We start from the raw sequence: 18,748 nt of genomic DNA, 5'->3' as shown, positions 1-18,748 counted from the left end.
TTTCTAAATTTGTTTTCAACCCCTTAAACTGTGGGATTATTATTCTGTCATTAAAAATTAAAATCTATTATTCACCATATAGTACCTGTTCAGATGTGTATGTCATACCTGAGAGCTCTGTGTGTTGGAGGGGTAGACGCCATTGGACACTGTCTGGCAGAGGAGAGTGGTCTGGGAGAACGGAGGCTCCTCGCTGAAGGCCAGCTGCACATGGGTCGGAGACACCGTGTGGGACTCTAGCCTAGATTCCAGCAGGCTGCGCTGCTCTTGTGTTAACTGTAAACGCAATCACACACAGGAATCAGTGCATGACTTGTAGACCGGACTCACAGAGCCCTTTCTGATAACTGAAGGATCTTGTTAATTCTTAAGGACTGGATGATAACCATTATGTTTCCATATCACTCAACATTGATAATGATCTATCTGGTCATTTCCGAAAGCTTGATTGCAAGGCTAAGGAATTTGAATCCTAAACAAATCATCAGACATCTGGAATAAGCCGGCCAAGGATGGGGCTCATGGACTTTGTACACTATCTAGCTAACCTTCAAAAGCCTGTTTCACACATGCCATTTACAGTACATAAGACTTGTACAATGCAAACTGCAGTCAAAACCGAGGCAAGGTGAATGTGGCAATTAACCGGCACAAGACCAAGTACAACTCCTGTACAATTACCAGGAGGACTCATAAAAACTACAGTGATCATATAGGGAACACAGGGCTGTAGTATGGATGTTGTGGTTAAGGGGCTTTAAATAGGCCTAAGTTGTAGAACCATGACAGTGCGGATGTGGGAAGGAGGGAGGGAGTTAAACCCCTTTGAAACCATGCAGCTATGATAATGAATATATACCCATTTACTCATTTACCAAGACTAAAACATACATAAATACATCTATACATACACACTTAACAGTCTATTTGACCAGATCTCACAAGTAAATTAAAAAAGAATACAAAGATGAAATCAGTTGCCATAAAAAATCTACTATTTCACTGTCGACAGGCTAAAACTGTGTGTGTGATTGATTTAATTATTGATTTTGGATCTTTCAGAATATTTGCTCCACATGGTTCCACCAAGATGAAACCACTGAATTTTTCCTGTAACTGATTTATGTTTATTTCCTTTTGCGTTAAGATATTTTCAGTCTCTCTCTCTCTCTCTTTCTCTTTCTCTCACTCCCCCTCTGTCTTTGAGCAGTTTGACCAATGATTGAATATATATGCATACACAGAGGGTGTGCCGAGAGACATTTCTGTACATGTTCATGTACGTGTACATGTCTGGGAAAAATAGGATGTATGGTCACCCTATGTAAACAGGAGCCGATACATTGCAGTCAGCATGTTTCTGCCGTTTTTTTCTGTCGATTTTCTGTCAAAGTAAAAAAATGTCACAGTGGTGTATTCAGCACTGCATTCTAGTGACATACCACTTGAGAGAAGCAGCGGAATCTACCATTGTGCATGTGCAGCCGCTAATGTGGAGAGTGGGCATAGCATAGCTGGCAAATAAGAACATTTCTCTCTTGTTTTCAGTCTCAGTTTCCAGTTTTTGTGAGAGAAAAGCACTGCTTGGGTGTTTTTTGTACGAGTCAGAAATGAAAGAAATGTTGACCATTCATGCTGAGGACACATTCTGTTTGAATGAATCCCAGTAACGGGACCAATTGTACCAAAAGTTCATTGGATTCTAATACTGGAATTAAGGAATGGAATCCTGCAAAATTCCAAAATCAAACATTTCTGATATAGAATATAATATTACCCTACACCTACATAAGAGTCAGTAATATGGTGTGGCTGTGCCCCTACAGAGTCTATTAGAGCTTATTCCAGTTCTGCAGGCTGAACATGCTTGTGTTTGTTGTCAAATACACTTGGTGTGTGTGTAAATGTGTGTGTAGACCGTATCTTTTACATTAGAGCTGAGGGCAGGGTGAACTGCAGCTGCAAATAAATCAGCTTATGCTTCAGCTATGAAGCCAAGTCTCGGGTGTTGGGTGCAGTAGTGTGTATTAATGAGGGTGGTACCTCTGGCTGCGTGTGTGTATTGGCGGAGCCCTGGCTGGGCAGGTAGAGGGTGGGCAGTGAGGTGTTGTAGGCACGCAGGCAGGGAACTCTCTGCCTGTCGATGGAGGCTGAGGAGTGAGGCCTGAGGCTGGAGGCTGCAGACACAGGAGCCTTCATACTGCGGCCCAGACTGTTACTCTTACTCTCCCTCCGCTGGTACTCTATGGGCGACTGCAGGGCTGAAGAACAAAACACATCAAACAGTTACGCTCTCATACTGCATATACTCTCTTAAATATGCTAAAAAGTTATAACAGAAGGTTCTTTGAGCAATGCCACAGCAGGGCCACTTTTGGTTCTCTAAAACAAAGTGTTATATGAAGAAACCACTAAAATGTGTGGGCCACAGTCAGAAACCACTGCCTTAAAGAATCAAGTCTGACTGTGAAGAACCTTCTAAAAATCTGAAGAACCTTCAAGAACCAAAAGTGCTTCCTCTATATTCTCTATGTCCTCTTTGCTTTCAATACTATCAAATTTGGTTGGACTAGTTTGATCTCAGGCTAAATGTTCAGCTCTGTTAATCTGAAGGGGAACGTAGTCTGTGTGTGGTCTGAACAGCACTCTCATAAAGCAGTCCTCAGACCTGAGGCAACTCTTAAAGACAGGGGCTGTCTGAATTGTCCGGCACCTGGTGGAGTGCTTAACCAAGGCTGACTGGCCAGGCCTGACCTGAGGCTGAGGTTCGCAGATCAAAGCATAGACTGGGGTGTGTGGGAATTGGGGTGGAGGTCAGATGGGGCTCACCATTGAGGAAGTTGCGCTGGGTCTCCAAGATCTGGCTAACATCGTTGACCCAGGACCTGCTAATGTCCACTGAGGTGGAGTGCAGGACAAAACGCACCATGCTGCCGTCGGCCCCGCGAGAGGTCAGCGCAAAACGAGCCGGATCACCATCCACACATGGCTCAAGACCCAAACAGCTCATCTGAGAGAAACACATCGCATGACAAAACAGACAATGGACAAGCTGAGAATGACATGACGATGCAGCTGTGTAATAAGAACTACTGTATGGATCCACCAGCCACATATAATTCATCCAATTGGAGTAAATGGAGCATGATCTACCATCTATTAATGTCTTGCTTATGAGAGCAGTAATTTCAGTTTCCCTGAAGAACAGAAATACATAAAGAATCATTGCATAAAATGGACAAGTTGGAATGAGGGTCATTAAGTTCTACTGATACTGCAGATAGTATCAGCTCTACTGACATTGCAGATGATATTACAGATAGTGCTTAATGAACTCAGCAGCTGAAGTGGATAATTGAAATAATTTGCTCATCTCTGAAATCATAACTGAATCTATGTTAAGATGAGATGTAGCAGACACGCAGTTATCATTCTTCTTCTCTAAATTAGGGATGATTAAAATAGAGAAAAGAAAAACTATTAACTGACAGCTGACAGTCCGACTGTGTGTGATGCTGTACATCCAACTGTTAAAACTCTGACCTGCATAATTGTGATCAAGCATTATTGGATCATGAAACTGCTTTGATTCGTCCAGACCAATGACTGTAGAAGACATGTATGCTATTGTTGCTTTTCTTTCCAAAACTGTCCACCATGTTGTCAAATCTGCAACCAGAGCCACAGTGAGGACCAGAGGCAGAGCCAGATTTGCCTACTCATTTGGTAGACCAGCCTCCTTCTCCCAGACCAAGCGTATCTCAGACTGCCTTCATCGAGCTTTCAGCACAGAAGCAGAGCGTATTTTTTCCTGGACACCCAGTTTGTGTAATTACCCCAGGAAGTGTAATGTTGCATCAGAAAAGTGTAGTTCATGTAAGTTATAACTCAAAGAAAAGATCAGCCAGTCTGTCAATCACTTTGCTCCTAGGTGTAACCCCACCTAAGTGTCAATATTAGCAAAGAGAAAACTGTTGTGCTGTTTGTTTTCTTCAGTTATTGGTCCAAGCAGTCACAGAAAGTGTCCTAGAATGCTTTAGGTTGGTCAGGAGGCACTGACTGACTTGAGGAACCTTCAAGGAACCTTTTCTTCTAAAAACCTGTTCTTGAAAGTTTATCAAAGAACCTTAAGAGGTTCCTCCACAGTTTCAAATGGAAGAACCTCCAAAAGGTCCATACTGACTTTTAACAGTGTATATTAACTCAAGTCATTTTATTTTTTATTAATGTAGAAATAATGTTTTTAAAGCAACATTATGCAGCAATTTCACCTCAAATTAAAGTTTCAGGTTCAGGTACAGGTTTGGTTTCTGCTACACTATGCAACGTTGGTGGCAGTGCATGAGACCAGTCGCCAACTGCATAACTCTGCATAACCCGAGTCATTTTTGTGTAAAATCCTGTAATATTGCTCTGCTGCCTGAGTCCACATGTTTCCTTACCTTCTGAGGTTGCTAGTATCCTTCAGCTTGTCAACAAATGCATGTGTACAGCAGGTACATGTCAGAGAGCTTATAGTGAGATCTGTATTTTTGACAGTGGTGTAAAAGGGAATTACATTTCACAACTATAGGGGGAGCCCAGGAGCAAGAAATACCAGTTTTCACTCAATGCAGCTGTTTCAAATAAAGTAAATCCTTTAAATCAAGTCAGTGCTTCACTTTAACTTTAGTGTAGTGTTACGTGACAGAGCGTTTAAAAATGCAAATGACTAAAGCACCATCCTAATGGTCATCTTGACCATAGAACAGCTGTATTGATAAGAAGACCCTCAAAACTCACCTTGATGCTGCTCTTAAATGTGTAACCAGGCAGTGAAAATCCTTTCTTCCGGTCAATAGGCTCACTAAAAATCACAATCTGCTCAAAGAGGAAGACCCGCCTGTCCTTGGGCCGGGACAGGAAGCTGCTGTCCTGCTCGGTGACGGTGAAAGTGTCCTGCTGGAGCAGCTTACCCTGCGCTGTGATCTTCCCCTGCAGAGAGAGACAGCAAGGCTTTAGGGCCCTGAAACACCTCTGACTTCTGCAGTATCTCCTTCTGTGTCGAGACAGTTTTAAACTGCAGCCCACGTCTGGCGCCTTACCTCAAAGCCCTGCAGCCGACCCACGTTCATCATGTCATTGCAGCGCTTAGGAACAAAGCACATCACCTCCACTGCTTTCTGTTCCAAAGACACAGTGAGAGAGAGAGAGAGAGAGAGAGAGAGAGACAGTGAGAGAGGGGTGCTTTTGAAATATGTGAAAACAGATCTTAGTAAGGGCATTAAGAAAGAATTACTGTATTCCTGAGAGATTTCTGCCTGAGTGTTAACACTGAAACAGACAGAGTACACAGAGTTCTGTGAGTAAGCTCTTCTTGGCGCCTGCACCAGCATTACACCATGCCCCAGTAATGGGATACTTCTCACCCTGTGTTTTTTTCCCCTCTTTTTTCGCAGTTTGAAATAAAACTACTGGTTAATTGTAAGCTCAGATTCAGAAGGATGATTCATACCTCCAGCTCCTCTGTGTCCATCCCAGCCTTGGTATAGTACTTTAGGAAATCCTGTTGAGAAATACAGTATCAGAAATCCGATCTATTTACAGTTCCAGTTTCTCCTTTTATGGGAAACTGGGACCATCATGTAACACAGTTTTTCCTTTATCCCTTAAGTTTTTAAACAAAACTGTGGCATAAAATCACAAGGTTTAAATTCTAAATCTCTACAGAGATCGTGTAAGCAGTTAACCCTGCGGTTACAAAGTTAAAAAGCTGTTAAATGGGCCAATCCAAAAACTATTAGCTAACAGGTATGGCTCATTTTATTCACGCCCCCAAAATGTACATGCACTCAGCCCACAGTATGAATGCATGTCTGGAAGTGATGAAGGGGCGACCAGAGGCTAAAAGATAAGGAGGCCACATCTAAGAAGTCAGAATGACTGGCTAGAGCCTAAAAGCTAACACTAGACACATTGAAGCAAGTCACATACTACTCATACATCCAACAATGGCTTAAAACAGCAAATCAGTTCTATCTGGTTTAAGCACCCTAAATTCATGCTAGGCTATTCATGTCAAATATGTACTGTATGTCTAGGACTCATTATCTGAGAAATGCTTAGGCTACCTGAAATGCTAAAAGAAATGTACAAGGTAATTGTAAACCCAGTGTTGCTTATTTTCTTTTATTTGGTAGAACAATTGAAGGGTTCTTTGATTTGTCCTGGTTCCATATAGAGCTCTTTTCTAGAGCGTAATCAAAGAACCCTTCAATTGTTCTACTAAATAAAAGAAAATAAGCAACACTGGGTTTACAATTACCTTGTACATTTCTTTTATGACAATTAGCTTAATTAACTTAATGTACTCAGCTGTTTTAAGTTGAGCCCATTGCTGAGACAGATGTGCAAATGCACAGACATAGATTGTCTAGCCCTGGAGTACCTGAAGTACTGCCAACAGAATAGGACTCTCTGGAGCAGACAATCATGAACCTATTGGCAACATGCTTAATGCCAGGTGTGGGCGAGAGGGGGTAAAATGCCCCACCAGCATTGATCCATACAATACTTTTGGAATGAGTTGGGGAGTTGGGGAGAAGGTGGAGTGGTTAATATCAACCAACATCCTCAAATCCTCACAGTAATGCTCCTTCATAATCTAGTAGAAAACCTTTCCTGGACAGTAGAGACAGTTACTTCAACAAAATATATATTTTTAAATATCCTTAATTGTGGAAGAAACTATGACTGAGCAGGTGTCCTAATACCCAATTACTGTAAATTCTGTGACTTAGTAATCACATTTGCAAAGGTATGATGAAAAAGGGTGTTTTTATGGTGCAAAAGCAGTCTTTAATGTGATTGTAGAGAAACATCTGTCCATACATAGCTTCAGAAATATGAGGACATGATCCAATGTTCTAATTTTATCTGTTTAACCTCGTAAATAAGGTGTGTTACATTGTACTTTACATTACGCTGTGCCATGTGCATCACCTGCATCAATGTGTGTGTGTGGTGTGTTTAGGTGTTGGTGACACCTTGTCTCACCTTCAGCAGCAGCTGGTACTTCATGATTCTCTGCACAGGTTTGATGAGAAGATCGTTCAGCTGCAACCGGTGGCCAAGCTGCTGCTTTAGCTCCTACACACCCCAACACACACACAGACACATTTACACACAGTTAACAAGTTAACATTCAAGGTCATTTATGCCACAGCTTGTTGTGTTCTGACTGTCATTAAGGAGCCATTTATTCGCCTTCTGATTCAGACATCCATCCAGAACCCACCGAACACCACCACCAATAAAATGACTAATTATATTGTCACAGTGCTGAGATAAACACATTAATGGCACTTAAAGCTGACGACTGCACATCCCGCAATTTCCTCCGTTCCTAGAAGAGATAGGGCACAGGCCTGTCCGGTCGGCGTGACTCATGTAGGAAAGTGTATTCGGAATGATAGAGGGGATATTGATGATGCTTGCACAGATGGGCCGGCTCCGTGTACTCGGTCATGCATGGCCTGTGTGTGGTGGAGAGCTGCACTGAAGCGTGCAGCTGTCTATCTGTAGGTGTGTGTGTGTGTGTGTGTGTTTGACATGGCAGTTTAAAACTGGCGAGACTTACTTCAAAGTAGGTGTCAATGTATTCCGACACTATGTGCTCCGACTTCGGCTTGTTCTGGCAGTACACCACATACATGTGGAGTCGTCTCTCCTGCAAAGCAAACAGGTGAAGTTTTTACCTTCAAATATCAGCTTCAGAAGTGCAGGAAGTAGTGTGTTATCATGTAAAGCATCCAGACGTCCTCTGAAATCGGCAGCAAGCTCCATAGAAAACCACTGCCAATACAACAGGATACTTAGAAGCAGCATAACCAGGCAGATGGCCACCATACCCTAGAGCATTGGTTCCCAATCCTGGTGTTAAAGGACCCCCTGCCCTGCAGGTGTGGCTACCCTGCCCTCAACACATCTTGTCCAAGCTAATTAACAAACCCTTCTTGAGTTGGAGGTGGTGTTTTAGAGCAGGAACCAACAACTATGTGCACTGCAGGTGGGTCCTCCAGGACCAGGGTTGAGAACCACTAGGCTATAGAGGTATAAGGAGAGCCGTGGAGCAATTCTGCGCTCTCTGGAAAGGTGAAGCTCAATCCAGTAACTTTGGGATGAGTTGGAGTGGTGTTGGTGATCCAGAACTAATTCTCCAACCTCACCAATGCTCCTGTGGCTCCAATCACACCCTCACAGCAATCTTTCAACATATAGTGTAAAGCCTACCCAGAAGACTAGCTGTACCTGAAGAAAAGGGGGTTAATAATTAATGCAGGAGAAGCGTTGGATAAGCAGGGGGAGTGCATTTAGCAACAGGTGGTCTGCAGAATTGCACAGGAATAGTGACTATAATGAAACAGCACAAGTACAGCACTTTAAACCAATTGAATTGTGTGGGTGGATGTTGTTTAGGTCGTATAATGAACCAGTGAATGAGCAATATGAGAGACGATGGATCCCTGACAGCTCAATACAGAGCAAAATGACTATATAGGAAACAATAAGAGACAAGCACCATAAAGGGGGCCCAACTGTCTCTCATCATAAATACACCTGCTATGGACAGGTCACATGACTGACTGATGGAAAGAGGAAAAATGCATTAGGATGAGAGACAGAGAGAGAGAGAGAGAGAGAGAGAGAGAGAGAGAGAGAGAGAGAGAGAGAGAGATTTGACTTCAGCACTGCAGTCATTTGCTGGAGGAGCTTCTATTTGTTTTTAAATGAGCCTGTGTGATACTGACTCTCTGCTGCAGTGGGAGCGGTGCACTGTGACTAACAGGATAGAGAGAGTGAGAGAGAGAGAGAGAGAGATAGAGAGAGAGAGATGAAAAGGTGAACCATGAGAAAATGAAAAAGAGAGATCGAGAAGGAGACAGTGACAGAAAGAAATAGGGAGAGAGAGACCCACAGGAGTAATGGAAAGTGAAAGACAGAGAAGGAAGAAATAAAGAGAAAGAAATCAGAGGGAGGCAGAGAGTGGCCAGGTTCCTGTCAAACGCTTCACAAAATCTATGCGCAATTAGGACAAGACAGTGTTTAACCCATCCGTGCAGGGAACACACACACACACACACACACACACAGTGACAGTGAGCATACATGCCCAGAGCGGTGGGCACCCATTGCTGTGGTGACCGGGGAGCAGAGAGCATGGCCTTGCTCAAGGGCCCAACAGTGGCAGCTTGCCGAGCCCGGGCATCAAACCCACAACCCTGTCATCAACAGCCAGGTGTTCTAACCAAGGAGCCACCACTGCCCCCTGCCATTCTGGTGACAGTCATGCAGAGAAACTTTAAAGCTCTGTCTTTTCTTTTTAGCAGAATCCTCTTTACAGTCGTTTGCACAACTGCATTGTTTATAGTTCAGAGATGTCGGGCAGGGCGAGTAGTGTCCCACCTAGGGCTGAAATTTCGGTGCCACCCTGACAACGTCCACCATACATCTGGGAGCGCAATCGCACCGGACAGTTCTTGGAAAGCAGAGCAGAGTCATTTTTCAGATAAGCTTTCTAAGGGTTCAGCGTTTCAGAGTATGGAAAGTAATCTTTAAAAAGTTGTGTGTTCATTAAGCTTGTGCTCTCTCTGACTCTGACTGCTAGTGGCAAAGTGGCATTGCCTGGGATTCGACCCGCAGGCCATAGTGGTAGCACATTCAGATCAGCGTATGTCCAGATACTATCTGGATACAGAGCACATGTTAATGCCTGGTGTACACTGGCCTAAAGAGAGAAAGAGGGGGAGAGGAGAGACAGGCAGAAGAAAGTGAAAGAGACACAGAAAGGCAGGGAACAGGGGGAGAGAGAGAGAAATAGAGAGGCTAAAAGAGAGAGCGGGAGGGGGGGCTCTAATAGAGTAGTATGAGCATGAGGTCATGTATAATTCAGTCACTCTATCCAGAATGTAACCAGAGACTACAGCAAGCCTATCTCACTGCAGCCAGGTACCGGGAACCAACACCTGGATACACACACACACACTACACATACAGTGTTGCCAAGAGACAGTTCAGCCCATGCTGAGTGTGTTAGAAGAGAAGGCGACTTCACATCACAGCCGTAAACATTCCAGTGAAAAACAGTTTAACATGTATTTGTTCATGTTTCAGTGAAGGAGCTCCAACCTACTGTCTTCCTCCATAAGCCACCTGCAGAGTGAGCATCAGTAGATGCTCAGATTTCCAAATTACATAAAACACCAAGCCTTCTCACTGCCACGATTGGTCTACATGCACCTGCAGCTACATGCAATCATTCACTATATTCCCTTACATGTGGAAATCCAGATCACTATATAAAGCACTGAAATGCATTCATTAGAAGGTGTGTCCACAAACATTTGGACATTTAGTGTAGCTTTTTAGAGGTATTCATCTCCCACTCAACCTCACATACACTCACTGCCATGGTCATACAACTTAGGCCTACTTGAAGCCCCCCTGACCACAACACCTTAACCACTGCAGAAGCTTCTGTATCCCCAAAATCCTCTCAAAGTAGGACCACCCTACAGAATATTTCATGAGTGAATAAATATAAGCAATAAAGCTCTTGGAAATAGGAAGAACTTATGAACCAGAGAGGCTGTCCCTGAAAGTGTGAGAGAGGGTGGAATAAAGGGGCGGCAAGAATGGAAGAAAACTTTACCCCGACCCCCCGCTGCCCCCCGCCCCACTCTCTGTTTTTCATTAGGGCCGGACATCCCAGCCTGCTTGTTTTCACAGTTTGACACCGCTCTTGATTTTGGTTATGAGTTTCTTTATTCCCCTCAAGCCTTTTTAAGTTAATTACCCAGAGGCCTCAGTCTTATTACAGCCTGGAGAGAGAGTCAGAGAGAGACGCACACAGTGCCATACAGCAACTCCACCCGTTCATATTTCATTTAACCACCAAAAACCTCCAACGCTGCATGTGCCACTAATCCAGAAATTACCCCAGCATATGACTGCCTAGTGTAATTCCATTTACGCTGTTTATCCCCACCAGCTTCTGCCCCACCCCCAACAAACACGTTCCAAAACTGCAGAACCGTGTTTTTGTGTTCTGGAGAGGATCGTACATTGTGCACATCCTGAGCACCAGAAATAGGCCAGCTTTGTGCATGAAGCTCTGCTATCAACGAGTGCACCCTGTGTTTATTATTCCACCTCTTATTTCTGGCCGCTTCAGTCAGTCTGTTTTTTCCTTCGGGCTTCCTGACCATACGAGTCTTCATAGAGGTGAGCCAGGGGAGTTGCATGCTCATGCACACACACACAGATTTGTTTTGGCTCTTATAGTATGATGTAATGTAATTGCCTGTAATGGTATATAGTGGTAGGTGTAGCGGGGTGGGTAACAGCACCTTTTTCCCTGTGGGACTATAGGGTTCAATTCTAAGCAGGTAAGCACACCACACTACACCAATAGGAGTCCTACCTGTGTAACGTGATTCTAATGTAAGGCTGTCAGTAGCAAAACTGTAACCGAGCCTAATTTTCATCTGGTGGTCTGAGTCAGCTGTTAAAAGACCCCCTCAAAAAACATTAAATACAAGCCAACACCCATCACCCATCATATCATAAACATATGACATATGTATATGACATTCCTCTGTCAGGCAAAAACCTTGCAACTCCAGAATGGCAACTTTACATAAGAGGGAAAACCTTCTTAACCTTTTAATGAACGTCCAAGTAATTCTGGAGCATTTCTATTGGTCAATTCATCCTTAAAGTGAATCTGACATAATGTGAAGTGACAGATTTACATTATGGTAAAAAAGTAAGTAATGCCTGATAGCTACGAAACACAATTAACCAGATACATGTAAGAATCTATATGTAATATGTTGCTGTTCTGTAAAAACCTTACATCTCCAAACTTTTCAGGAGAAGGACAAAAACAGGAAAAATGTGAAAGATTTCATTATTTTGAAGCATTCCTGCTGACAATCATGAAACAAACATGAACTCAATTTTGAGACACTGTAAAAAAAACCCAGCCAGATTCACTTTAAATTAACAGAAACAGAGGTATAAAAAAGATTTTTAAATGTGATAAATATGTGAATATATGTAATATTAACGTAAATTATGTATTATATATACAGTTATAATATGTAATGTTGTTATTTCTGGATTTGTTCTATTTGTTGTTTTTCATATTTCATATAAAGAAAGAGAGATGGCTGAAAACCACTGGAATAAAAGCTTGTTAAGTTAACGTTCGTTAGGAACACACGCTTATTCTTTCTCCCATTAGGTTACCAGATATGAGGCTCTGCTATAACAGTGGAGAGATCACACACACACACACACACACAGAGTATCAGTAACAGAGGGTGTGTGAGGTACAGAAATAGAGTGGGTTCACTGGGGAGGATAAGCCGGGCTGGTGTGTGTTTTCTCAGCTCTGTTTACTCCTTCACTTAAACACACACACACACACACACACACATACACACAGCAAGCATGGCAGCTCCACTCACAACTACAGAAAGAGAGAGAAAGAAAGAGAGAGAGAGAGAGAGAGAGAGAGAGAGAGAGAGAGAGAGAGAGAGAGAGAGAGAGAGAGATGAAGATAAAGACAGAAATACAAATAAAAAGACAGAACAAGAAACAGAAAGACAAAGAAAGAGAGAAAAGAAAAAGAGATGGGCAGACAGAGAGACAGAAGGACAGAAACAGAAAGACAGATAAAGAGACAGAAAGAGTAACAGAAAGCAAAAGAGAGACAGAAAGACAGTGTGAGAGACCGCAAGAGACAGAGAGAGGCATGAAGACAGAGACACACAAAGAGAGGGACAGGGCACAGATACAGAGAGAGAGACAGAGACACTGGTAATGTGGACAGTTTTACTACAACCTGTCTCAGGACTTTTGAAAAGAACTACAAAAACACACAAAAGAGGCTTTACTTTCTTTATGCTGTCGACATTCCTGCACTCTCCCACTTTCCCACTTCTCACACTTTCCCACTTCTCCCACTTCCCCACTTCTTCCACTTTCCCACTTCTCCCATATCCCTCACATCTCCCACTTCTCCCACTTCCCCACTTCTCCCACTTTCCCACTTCTCCCACTTCCCCACTTCTTCCACTTTCCCACTTCTCCCATATCCCTCACATCTCCCACTTCTACCACTTTCCTACTTCTCCCATATCCTTCACATCTCCCACTTCTCCCACTTCCCCCACTTCTCCCACTTTCCCACTTCTACCACTTTTCCACTTCTCCCATATCCCTCACATCTCCCACATCTCCCACTTCTCCCACTTCTCCCACTTCTCCCACTTTCCCACTTTCCCACTTTCCCACTTTCCCACTTTCCCACTTCCCCCAAATCTCCCACTTTTCCAACTTCTTCCACATCTCCCACTCCTCCCACATGGAAAACTCTTCAGAATATTGACACTTTTGTACAAAAAAATCTTTTTAAAAGGAATCATCACAATCAGACATACTTGTGTAAGACCACTGATCCCTGATGAACAGGCACAATCAGACCGAGAGCAGAAAAGACAGTGGGACACACACACACAGAAACAAATAAGGACAGATACAGACACTGACAGACAGACAGACGTACGTGTTTGATGAAGAGCTGGGCCAGTCTCTCCGGCTCCGCCACACACTTCTCCAGCTCTCCCAGGAAATAACTGCACACACGAAAAAGAGAGAGGATCAGCCAAACACTAACTCATCACACACACACACACACACACACACACATACACACACTCAACATCACTCAGTTCTGGCACACAGAAGACGCTGCCCTTTTTAGCAAATCTGGCTGGAGGCGTTAGCAGCACACGTTAACAGAGAAAGAAGAACAGTGGGCAAGGTCATCCTGAGGTCACTCTAAACACTGCCCACACGGTACAAAACTACCTTTTAACTGACTTTGCATTTCTCACTCACTCACACACACACACACACACACACACACACACACACATACACAAACGCACACACATACACATATTACTATTGTGTCTCAAAGATTGCAGTCACACTTAAGAAAAATACTTGAGAAAATGTACAGTTTGGGTTCTAAATTCTGATTGGCCATGTTTAAAGCCGCTGTAACATACTATAACATCATATACACACATATGACCATATATGATCAGTCCGGTCATGTTGCCTGACAGTGGCTAAAAAACTGCACATCACATTGTTTATTGCAACTACTTGCAATGCTCAGTAACAGCTGTATTCTATCAGATTACTTTTTGGCACTGTGTTATATCTGTATAACTGAAGCCTGTTTAACGTATAAGCAATGTTTCCAAACATTTAAAATGATACAAAAATGGAGGTAAGAAAGTTGTGAAAGAAAGTGTTAACTGGGTTCAGAATGATGAAAGGAGCTGGAAACGACTTTAAAACGACTGAATTCTAAAAATTACAGAAAGACATTGTAGACGGTCGGCCTAGCATTAGCTTCAGCTGGGCTGGGTGTTTGTAATCACGAATCAGGACTGTTGGAATTGGCCTGCTTTCCAGCTCTGTTTCGCTTACATGAGGTTTGAAAATCCAGCTTGACACCAGCTTTGGCTGGTAACCGGTTTCAGATGGTCTTTGATGGTCAAGGTGGTTGAAAAGCTGCTCATCCAGGCTGATCAAAGTTAAGCTGATCAAGCAGTCTAGCTCTTGACCAGCACAGCATATGTATCCATTTGTGTTTAATGGTTTAGCTGGTCTAACACCATGACCAGCTTAACCATCTTGATTGGTCAACAACTGCTACCCAAACTGCCAGACTAATGACGTCAATTCAGTGCACAGTAGCATCAGCTTATATGCTGCTATAGTTATATTGTGACTTGTTAATGACCTCATAATTCAGAGGATCCAGTGAAAACTACAGAACGGAGACACATTTTCCGTGGTGTATATCAAATTATTAAAAAAATGATTAACTCCAAACTTTTCAACTGAAAATACTCACTCTTTATGCCAGTCGAAGATTTGGTGTATGTTGCCAAACACTATTTTATCTTTTCCCTTCATGTCTTCTGGTACTCCTTTAGCAGCCATAGTGGCCATGTAGCCCTGTGGAGATACCAGATAAATGGTCAACAGAGCTCACACTAGCAACTCAACACATGATAAAGACACACACACATACACACAGTTGGACCAGTCCAGTAAATATGCATTTACCGTTTACATTAAACCATTCCTCTGCAACAAAATGTGCTGTCAACAATAAGGCATGGCTTTAATGGTGACATAATAAAAGCACTATAGCTCACTTCAGCTCAGCCATGTCCAACAAATATTTAGGAAAACTGGACTTTACATAATGGACCATAGTGGGAGATTGGAACAAATCCCTTTCTTATCCGCTGCTAGCTGTTTTTGGATTCATCCCAAAACTCTGTTTATTCTTGCCATGCTTTTAATGCTGTTGAGAGAGAATGATGCCATGATCTTGTGTAAGGCTTTATTACAGTTCCACTCAGTGCTGTGAGCAACAACTACGAATAAATAGGAAAAAGGAGCACATATTTAAAACCTAATCATTGTACATGGGGTATTGTATTACGTAAATATGTCTCTAATAAAAAGTAAATAGGGCTCTATTAAACCTCTACTGAGTCTTATGAGTAATGTGTATGTTACAGAATAATCTAAAAAAAAAACGTTTTATTATAATAAACATATATTATATATGTTTTTAAAAATATATTTGATGAATTATTTCAATTTTCATATATAACATTTAAAGATCATTTTTATTGGTGTATTGAAAAACAATCTCTATCACCCATCCATCCATCTATCCATTCATTCAAGCTCACCTCAACGATGAGTCCCAGGTCAACTACATACAGCTTCTCCGTCTCAATCAGCTCTTTGAGAACATACCTACAGAGAGAGAAGGGACATATGAGGAGGGCTTTCATCTGTTTGATGTGAGAATAATGCTGCCAGCATTGCTTTCACTCAGAGGAGATAACAGTGTAATTGATGTGGTATCTGCATCCGCTTCAATTAGGCACTCCACACACAACGTGGCGAATACGTAAGGGAAAGGATTAGGCCTTATTTAACCTTGTTGTTCCCACAAGACCAATGCTGTGTCATGTTATATTACTAAAGAGTAAACAGTATGGACTGTAGGACTGCACTACATTGAAAAAATTGCATTGCGAAAAAAAATAAAAAAATAAAAAAATTGTGCCATCACAAAAGAGAGGAATTTTCACCAGAACTCACCAGAAGTAAATGATCCAGTGATCCAACATTTCATGATATTAATATTGCACCCATTATGTACGGGATTTGATCGTGCCTGCCTCTGGTAGATAGGTCATGGAAAATCTGTAAATCTGTAAATCTTGGAATCTTTTTATATAAGCAGCAAAAAAGTAGCATGATGGAGATGCAGAACCGATATACTATGCAGCCTTAATTGACTGTAATATCATTTACATCACTTTTAATAAGGCCTGTCCCTGTCGATGATATTAGTTGGCGAACTGTGAAATCTATATAGTGTTTAATAAGGAATTGAGCTGTGAATATTTTAAGTATAATACATCTACATCTGGTTTGCTCCACCTCTACAGCAAAACTGAGTGGTGAATTCGCTGCCATCACCACCACCACATCGGAATAAAGTTCAGCTGCTGATCCATTAATATAATAACATATCTGGTCTATCTACTATAATAATGTAGAAGCAGCATTACAGTACTTCCCGGGTAATCTTGTAGTGTGAGGGGCTGTGAAAATTGGGTCTATTACATTTTAACAGGGGTTAAAAACCTGTAATGTGGGCGGGGAATAAGCAATATGTAGATAGAAATATATGGCCCAGCCTGCGTTTAGCCACCTAGAGCAGTTTCAACACCATTTCAGTAACAGACTGCATACATACATGCTTTTCTCTAAGGCACTCCTCCTCTCCTCCTCACTGTCTATAGTGGCTGATGATTGGCTGGAGGTGTCATCCACCAACACGGAGCCACTGTCCTCTAGCTGTAGGTTAGAAGATTGGGTGTTCTGTGGAAACAGAGAGTAAACAAGTGATGAAACCGTTATGAAATGCATTTAATGCTTGGCAGAAAAAGAGAGAGAGAGAGAGAGAGAGAGAGAGAGAGAGAGAGAGAGAGAGAGAGAGAGAGAGAGAGAGCGAGAGAGAGATGAGCTCCTGTTGTCTTGCTGTAATGGAGCAAGTTGCCTAGGTGACGGAAGAGGCGTATTCAGGCTCTGTCGGTGACGGTGACTGAATGATAAGAGGCATTCAGTGCTTACCAATAATCATGACACCATTAGCGTGCGAGAGAGGGAGGGAAAGAGAGAGATAGAGAGAAAGAGAGAGAGTAAGCTCATCAAACTTAACCATTAAAGACATGTGTGGTTGTTAGGACCAGAGCACAACCTAGTAAACCCAAAGGGCCTTCAATGTCTTCAGAGAAGGTCTAATGATTCCTGGAACTGAAAATGTACCTAATGTTTAGTTTGTATTTATCCAAATTTGTGGACACCCCATGCTTGCGGACACCCCTTCTAATGAATGCATTCAGCTACTTCAATTACACCCGCTGCTGACATTAATGTGCAAATGCACACACACACAACTTGTCTTGTCACTGTAAAGAATTATTGCCAATAGAATAGGACTCTCTGGAGCAGATTAACATGAATGTGTTGGCACCACGCATAATGCAGACATGGGATGGAGGAGTGTAAAGCCCCACAGCATTAAACTGTGGAGCAGCAGGACTGTGTTCTCAGGAATGATGGTGCTCCATCCAATACCTTTGAGATGAAATGGGAAGTTGGGAATGAGGTGGGAGGTTTAATGGCCTGAACTAAAGGCCTAGGTAATGGTCCACCACTGCCTTACATTATTCTAGAGGTGTTGTGGCCGAAACTAAAGGCCTATGTAATGATCCACTACTGCCTAGAATTATCCTAGAGGTCTTATGGCCTGAACTAAAGGCCTATGTCATGGCCCACCACTGTCTAACATTATCTTAGAGGCATTGTGGCCTAAACTCAAGGCTTAGTTCATGGTCCACCACTGCCTAGAATTATCCTAGAGGTCTTATGGCCTGAACTAAAGGCCTAGGTAATGGTCCACCACTGCCTTAGATTATCTTAGAGGTCTTATGGCCTGGATTAAAGGCCTAGGTCATGGTCCACCTAGCATGACACAGGTCACGCAGCATTATACAGTTCTCATGAAAGATTACCTACAGATCCACCATAGTTACCATAGTATAGTAATCGCCGTCCTGGTCCCGAGTGTCAACGACAGATATGCCATTCTCTGTATTACAGTCAGGGTAAGCGATTGTGAAGCTGTTATTATAAAATACAATTGCTACATGTTGTTGCTTTAAATTCCGCTGTGTGTGAATTTTTGGGCCATTGTTCATGTTTCTAATGAGGAAAGTCCATTTGGTCCTGTTTGGTTGTGTAAAGTGTTGAAAGAGGGGAAGTACATGGAGGTTCCTGTCTTTGTTGTTAACATATTTTTCGAAGGTAAACTGAGGACAAACACACAAGTCAAGCTTCTCTTTCACAAGTCAATTAATTTCCCTCAAAAGAGCAGCGACAAATGAATGTAAATGAGATGTCAGGACTATAATAGGGATTAGAAGAGTAGAGCTTGTACAGAAACATTACTCAAGCAGCGAGCGTCGCTTTGAAATCAAAAGACAGAGAGAGCCAAGCTAACCAACTGCAGCCTCTGTGTGCA

General features: G+C 42.5%; 1 protein-coding gene across 3 annotated transcripts in view; it reads right to left on the bottom strand.

The window, feature by feature from the left end:
- Positions 1 to 18,748, bottom strand: part of arhgef25a (Rho guanine nucleotide exchange factor (GEF) 25a) — a 106,324-nt gene that overhangs the window by 7,562 nt on the left and 80,014 nt on the right. For all 3 annotated transcript variants that reach the window (XM_072696898.1, XM_072696899.1, XM_072696901.1), the window contains 12 exons: positions 16,919 to 17,043; positions 15,837 to 15,903; positions 14,981 to 15,084; positions 13,613 to 13,682; positions 7,619 to 7,708; positions 7,036 to 7,128; positions 5,495 to 5,545; positions 5,085 to 5,162; positions 4,783 to 4,974; positions 2,830 to 3,010; positions 2,044 to 2,261; positions 109 to 276 (listed from right to left, as the gene is read on the bottom strand). In XM_072696898.1, coding sequence (XP_072552999.1) covers positions 109 to 276; positions 2,044 to 2,261; positions 2,830 to 3,010; positions 4,783 to 4,974; positions 5,085 to 5,162; positions 5,495 to 5,545; positions 7,036 to 7,128; positions 7,619 to 7,708; positions 13,613 to 13,682; positions 14,981 to 15,084; positions 15,837 to 15,903; positions 16,919 to 17,043 — 1,437 coding nt within the window. The remainder of the gene's footprint in view (positions 1 to 108; positions 277 to 2,043; positions 2,262 to 2,829; positions 3,011 to 4,782; positions 4,975 to 5,084; positions 5,163 to 5,494; positions 5,546 to 7,035; positions 7,129 to 7,618; positions 7,709 to 13,612; positions 13,683 to 14,980; positions 15,085 to 15,836; positions 15,904 to 16,918; positions 17,044 to 18,748) is intronic.

Source organism: Salminus brasiliensis, chromosome 14 (assembly GCF_030463535.1).
Source record: "Salminus brasiliensis chromosome 14, fSalBra1.hap2, whole genome shotgun sequence".
Classification (NCBI taxonomy): Eukaryota; Metazoa; Chordata; class Actinopteri; order Characiformes; family Bryconidae; genus Salminus; species Salminus brasiliensis.
Note: the sequence above shows the minus strand (reverse complement) of the source record. Positions and strands in the feature narration are given on the sequence as shown.